At 37.3% G+C, this 6,912-nt stretch overlaps 1 protein-coding gene across 1 annotated transcript in view; it reads right to left on the bottom strand.

Annotated features, from left to right (window-relative positions):
* ARHGEF38 (Rho guanine nucleotide exchange factor 38) overlaps window positions 1–6,912 on the bottom strand; it is a 109,946-nt gene that overhangs the window by 36,232 nt on the left and 66,802 nt on the right. The window contains exons 4-5 of the mRNA XM_006216154.4: window positions 6,476–6,623; window positions 85–102 (exon numbers count right to left, since the gene is read on the bottom strand). Coding sequence (XP_006216216.2) covers window positions 85–102; window positions 6,476–6,623 — 166 coding nt within the window. The remainder of the gene's footprint in view (window positions 1–84; window positions 103–6,475; window positions 6,624–6,912) is intronic.

Consider the following 6,912-nt stretch of genomic DNA (forward strand, 5'->3'; position numbering starts at 1 on the left):
CATTCTGATTTGCACAGAAATATTCAACAGCTTTTCCTCATGATTTTTACATTTGATATTTATCATTAAAACAAAAATACTTACTCTTGCATGTATATTTTCCTGTAAGAGAAGAGAAAAATAAATAAATTCATGCAAATCCAGATATTTAAGGTAATAAATATACAAGCATGATGAAAGTTTTAAAATTTGATTGTGTAAAATAATGTAATAAGTCATTTCCTGAATGTTTTATAAAATTGGTCTCATTCTTTTATAATTATGCCCCTAAAATTTTATTTTAGTATGTATCCACTGTATTTGTTTCATACTTTATGTAAGATTAAAACCTATTGATTTGGTCATAATTTGTAAATTTTTATCATTTGAAAATGGATTTCAATGTCAACTTTTGTTTACATTATAAGAAAGAATCTATTAAACATAGTGATCAGAGAAACTGAGATTACAAAATTACAAAGGAAAATGCAACTGACTTGCAGAAAACTATTATCAAGTGTTCTATAAGATCTCTGTATACAGTATTATGTAGATTATAAACAATTCACCTCTTGGCAATGAGATAATTCCCACAAAAACTTCGACTGGGCACTGCTAGCTTTTGTGGCTTCCATTCTGTTCAAGCAAAACTAAAGTCCTTCCAAGGCAATGTGACCTGTGTCTCCTCCCACCTCCTCTCAACCACGTTTCCCAGGGGGTTCCCCTACCCCGCAACCCCCGCCCCATCTGTGGCCACCACAGGGGCCTCCTTCCTTTTTTCAAAGCCAGCAGGCAGGCTTCCCACTTGAGGATTTCGCACTTGCATGACTGCTCTTTCTCCAGAGATCTATGTAGCTTGCTCCTTATCTCTTTCAAGTCTTTGCTCAAATGCACCTTCCCAGTGAAACCTATCCTGTCCAACCTTTTAAACATCATACCCTGTCTCCCACTGTACTCTATCCTCATTCCCTGCATATTTCTCTTTGTCCCTTTCTAATATACTATATATTTATTCGGTTTATTGTCTATCTCTCTGCTCCCCCATTCCAACAAGGGCAAGGACTTATGTTTGCTTTGTTTTCTGCTGTAGCCCCAGCATCTGAAAAACTGCCCGGCACCTGGTAAGAGCACAAAACGTATTTGTCAAGTTAATTCATTTTAGCAATAAAAAAGTGGGAAAAGTTCAAGTTAAATTTCAGGAATAAAGAGATGGAAATTTTTCTCTAAAAGCCTCCTATGGTTGTGGAGAAATAAAGTAATAATAACCTGTGTTGATAAGCTGATCACCATGACCTCTGATTTCCAATTTTTTAGAATACAATGAATGTTTTCAATATAAAAAAAAAATGCTATGGCCCTATCCCATACTGGTAGATGGTCTTCTCATATACAATGATTATGAAAAAATTCAATGATAACTGCCTGTGCTGAAGTTCATAAATTTCACTGGGCTTAATCCATTAAAAAAAAGTTCATCCAAGTACTTGATACATGTAGAAAAAAAGGGTGTACATATATGTGAAACAATCATCCCTTCACTCTCCAGGCATAGTATGTGAATGAATTCCAGGACATCTTGAAATAACTAGATTTTGCTAAATCCAAGACCTCCCAGTTGGGACTCAAACAGAGGATTATAAATTTTTAATAATCAGCAGGTGCTACAATTTTAGACAAGTATTAACTGCTGTTGGAAGAACCCTTCTGCCTCCATGAAGGAAAGTGCTCCACCAGTACCACCCGCCCAGTGTTTCTTTCCATTCATTTCCTTTAAGCTCACACTCTTTCCCCAATTCCTATCCCCTTCTAGTAAGGAATTTTCTTTTCTCAGTATGCTCTGTGGATCATAGATCAGAAAGAAGATCTGGGAAAGAAGTTGAGTAAAAATAAGAATGCAATTTTCTATGGAAACAAGTAAGTGAAAAATGTGATCATTTGGGAACCAAAATACATACTTTGAAGTTGAAAGAAAAGATTGTTCCTTTAACTCCTGGAGAAGACATGGAAATTTTTTTCTCTTTCTATTTCATTTATTCCAACCAAATAAAACCTAAATATTATAAATTAAACACTGTTTAATGCAAGTATAACATTTTATGAAAAGAAATCTGAGAGATTTTCCAACAGGGAAAACTTGTTGGAATAGTGGCGCTACGTTATAACATTTCGTTATTTGCTCATCATTTCAAAAAATTTCCCTTTTAGCCTAAAACTTTCCAGAAGTTAACCCTAGCCAAGGACATTTTGGGAAGGAGTAAGTTAAACTGGGTCCCTTTACCCCTTCGTGGAGTAAAGTAACTTAATATATCCACCACCACACCTTACACTCCCGTGGACTCATTATGTTTTGATTCACAGTTAACAGAAGTTTTTACGTGGCTAGTCCTTAAGGATTATTGTCTTTGTTCAAACATGATGCCCCATAACAAGAAACTGAAAGAATTTCCAAAAGGGATTTTAATTTTTACTTGGAACACTCCATTAGAATAATATTAAGAAATACCAAATGTGATAACAAATTGAATTCTATTCCTTTAGATGCTGCGTTGCATGAGCTTTTAGCTTCCTCCCTAAATGGTGAAGCTCTCTCAGTATATGAGCAGCCAAAGTGCCCAGATGACTAGAAGTTAGAAGTTTTCCCCCTGAGAGAGGTGGCCTTGGATAGGAAGAAGGAAAATCGTAGATGGAAATATAACAACTAGATATGAAGCTAGAAATGTGTCTTCCAGCTACCAAAGACCTTGGAAAAGCCCCTTCATTCTTTTTCTATCAAAAAATAAACAGATCTCTAGGGCCTCTGAAAGGCATGGGGGATTTGGTGTTATTTTTAACTAAAAAAACAAAAAAAGGAGGCTGCAGACAGGCTATTCTAATTTTAGCTACACTTGCATTTATAGCCTATTTTTCACTTTCCTCATACAGATCAGAATCCTTAAATGACCCCAAAGAGGCTAAGTAATTAAGTCTTTAGCAAATAACTTCCATAAATTTGGAAACTGTATTAAATCAGTATTTTGTGCAATCTAATGGGTCACTAATGCTACTCTGTAAATGTCCCTTGTTAAATAAATAAAAAACTTGCGGATTTCCAATTTATAGGATATAGATGCTGATGTGGTATTGTGCTTCTGGACGGTTTTAATCTTTTCTTTCTTAGCGTCTCCAAACCCTGAAATTACTGCTTAGATTGGATCTACAGTCATGAAAACAGCCTCCGTGCTTCGAGAAAGCTGCAAGTGGGTACTGTGGGTGTGATTTCTCCTCCTAAAGTAGTGCTTAACTTAGGTGTGTTTCCACCATCACCTGAGGGTGCTTGTTAAAGTGCAGATTCACAGACTGGACCCCCAGCAATCCTGATTTTTTTGGTCTGGAACAGAGCACAGGAATCTGCACTTTTAATACAAATCCCTGGTGGCTCCAACACAGGGGAACTTGCGCACCAAGAAACACTGCCCTGGCGTTTCAGAGGGCTTCGAAATTATTTTCTGGATACAAATATTATTTTCTCTTTTGAAAGATAATGGGCTTCAAAGAATAGCCAAAGGTTATGAGCTCAAGTTTATTACAGAACCAGGAAATCTCTCTACCATCCTTTTGGAAATTAGTTTTGAACCTGACCATGACAACTTCTGGTGTGTTATTTAAATTAACTCTTGTGTTATTATTAAGCTTTCCAGACGGTTTTGTTTATCTACCAACTAGGAGATATGTTCCCAGGAGGCAAGAACTATGGCTGCGTGTGTGTATGTGTGTGTATGTATATATATATATATATATATATATATATATGTGTGTGTGTGTGTGTGTGTGTGTGTATAATATTTTCAACATTATCCACTTTTAATAAATATTTATTAGACTCTCAATAAACATATTTTCATTTTGGTTAAAGCAATCTATGTTGCTTTAAAGTCTGCTTTAACTTCAGAGGCATGAAGCCACCTCTCTCATGGCTATTGCTTCAAATCCAGTTGTTCCAGGATTCCCCAGCAGGGTGGAAGATGGAGGCCACACCTAATATTCATCAGAAATTGGCCACTGTGCACTTGGGCTCCATTATTTAGCCACAAGGAAAAGGCAGAGCCCCAGTAATAGCTCTGACTGATTACCTGGCAAGGGAAACCAAGCCCTTGGGGTGTCCAGACTCTCTTTGGCCTATAAACCTGTTTGAAAACCTGTTTCTCAGAATTTAAAGCTTAGCTCAATTGAGGTCAGTATTATAGTAATGTCAATAATTCTACTGCTCTCAGCTTTCAGGCAGACTGGCACAATTCATCATTAACTTTATTTTCACAGAAAGGCAACTTTGGGGGACAATAGCTCTAACTTAAGCTATTTTATTTTGATTTTCTTCCCCTTAAGAAATAGTTCTGCCAATATTACTTCCTTTGGATTTGGTGCTTTCCAGACCTTAGCACCTACCAATGCCTGAAATTATTCCCTAAAATCAGAATGCTGCAGAATATACAAGATCTGGGGCCTCCCCAGGGCAATAACTTAAGGCTTTTAGAAAAGAACAAATAAGCCATTGGGTCTGAAAGTAATTTTCAGTATTTGGGACTTCATGAAGTCTCAAAATTACCTCTGCCTTTAGCTGCTTTTTAGGGGGTATGATACTGAGCTGTACTGTCTGATGGAATATTCTGGCACAGTTAATTTCTTTCTCTTAGAAGTCAAAAGCTTAATAAATAATAAACTATTGTTCAACTCCCTCTGAACAGACAGCTCTACTTCTGGTTAGTTATCAGAAGCACATGCCAAAATAAATTAACTACGTTCTCTCCTGTTATGGACGTCCAGTCCTGGGATTGGAGTTGGAGTGATGATACAAGGTGCTACTTGTTCGCTTGCTGTAAGATTTCTCTCTTTATTTCTAGAAACTTAAGAAGGAAAATGGCTCAAGATAGACATTTATTGGATTAGATCTTGCCACTACTTTAAGGTAAGAAAGGTGTTCATGTGCACCCAGGGTAATACCATTATTTCTCCCCGGGAAAAAAGTACTTGTAAATTTAAAAGATGTTGCTTCTAATGTATGAATTTATTCAGATGGATGCATCTTCGTACTTTAAAGTTTGTCTAAATTGATTTGCTAACACTGAACTAAACTAGAGAGAATAGAGAAATTGTGAGCTGAAACTACTGATCACATACTCTTTGAAAATTACCTGATCATATTGAGCTACTTGTGGGCAGTACCTAAATTTTATTTATTTTTGTATTTTCAGGACCCAGAACTATGCTTGGTACAGCACAAGTAACAAATAAACACTTGCGATGATTTAGGAATTTGAATATTGTTATTTTTCCACAGTATGAAAACGGTTAAAGAACTGCAATAACTTAATGACCAGTAGAGGGCAATAAAGTTAACTTTAAGAAATTTATGGGGCCCAGTTTAAACCCACTTTCAGTCCCAGTTCTAGGCCTGGAGAGGCTTTCTCCAGAATAGTGTCATTTAGTCTCCTGATTTCACTTTAATCCGGTTGTCCCACATTAAGACCCCCTTTTTGCCTCCCTACAATAGAGTGTCTAAAGGGGGAAGAGCAGACGGGTGGGTGTGCATTGATTTATACACCACGGCTCTCTCTGTTTGGTTAATTCTTAGCCTAATCAAGACAATTTGACAATGGATCATCCTTAGAGATGAAAAAAACCACAAAATGAGTAAGATGTAGAGTAGGGCAAAAATTGTATCTTTCAGCTTCATGTGGTAGAAAACTACGTATATACAGTAAGATACCAATTCCATTTCAAGGAATCAACCCAAACATGTTCATATTTATACATATAAATAAGACCAGAAAAAATGAAAACTGGTTTTTAATCCATGATTAGCAAGGAATTAACATGTGGAATAGCAAGAGTTTTTATTTATTTCCTGCTTCCTTATATTTTTTCAGATTTTTATAGTGAATAGATATTACTCCCAGATAAAAAGATGTATATTAGCACCTCCCACCAACTTAGGGATTAGGAAGGAAGGCATGAGTGACTTTCCTGAATCTAACTTTAACAGGGCCTAGCCTGTCTTTGCCAATCTCCCCTCCTTCCCTAGAGTGAATGAATGTAGGGGACAGCAAGGGCCATTCAGAGGGTCACAGGACATCCCACTAACTGTGTTATTCCACATGCTCCCATGACCATGGTGACACACACTGTCTCACACATTCCTTGACCTAGGTGGGAGCAGCAAGTCACAACAGCTTTAAGAGGGGCTTTTCTTCCCCACTTCCTTTTTTGATACTGCATTTTTCTATCTCTACAGAGCCCTGTATCTTATCCTGTGTTATTTTTAGTCATCCTTGTAGAGGGGAAAAAATGTCAATCAGGGTTTCTGGCATGTCAGCTTTTCATGAAGAGAACACAAAGTAGAGCTCCCAGCAAGCCTCATAAAACACAGGATTTATATGAGACCTTTCATCTACATCCAGTTAAAATGTTCCCTGCTAGGCAACTGAGAGTGCCTGGAAATCATCATTTGAAAAGACCTTACTTTAAGGACTGGATACAGAGGCTCAAATGTTGCTTCAGCTCCTCTTCTTTTTCGTAGGATTCTAGTACGCTGTGTGCTTCGTCGTGGTGATAGCAGTAGATTTTATAAATATCTTCCAGCGGCCCTTTAATCTGCAAGAATACTTCTCCTGATAAATGCAAAACAAAGGCAAAATGACATCAAATCAAACCAAACTGGCACTTCACGTATTTATTTTTCAACAACACTGACCAGTGTTAATAAGTTGGATGGGCTCCATTTTTTTGCCCTGGCTATTGGGGGGTAGGGGTGGACGACATCAAGTGATCTTCTTTCCTCCCTTTTCTTTCTTTTTTTCTCTCCTCCATCCATCTTCCCTTCTCCCTTTTTCATCCCTTCCCTCCTTTCTTCTATAAAACAAAGCATAAAGAGCTGCATGCTGATGGGCAGCAAAAGAA

Source organism: Vicugna pacos, chromosome 2, assembly GCF_048564905.1.
Source record: "Vicugna pacos chromosome 2, VicPac4, whole genome shotgun sequence".
In the NCBI taxonomy this organism is placed as follows: domain Eukaryota; kingdom Metazoa; phylum Chordata; class Mammalia; order Artiodactyla; family Camelidae; genus Vicugna; species Vicugna pacos.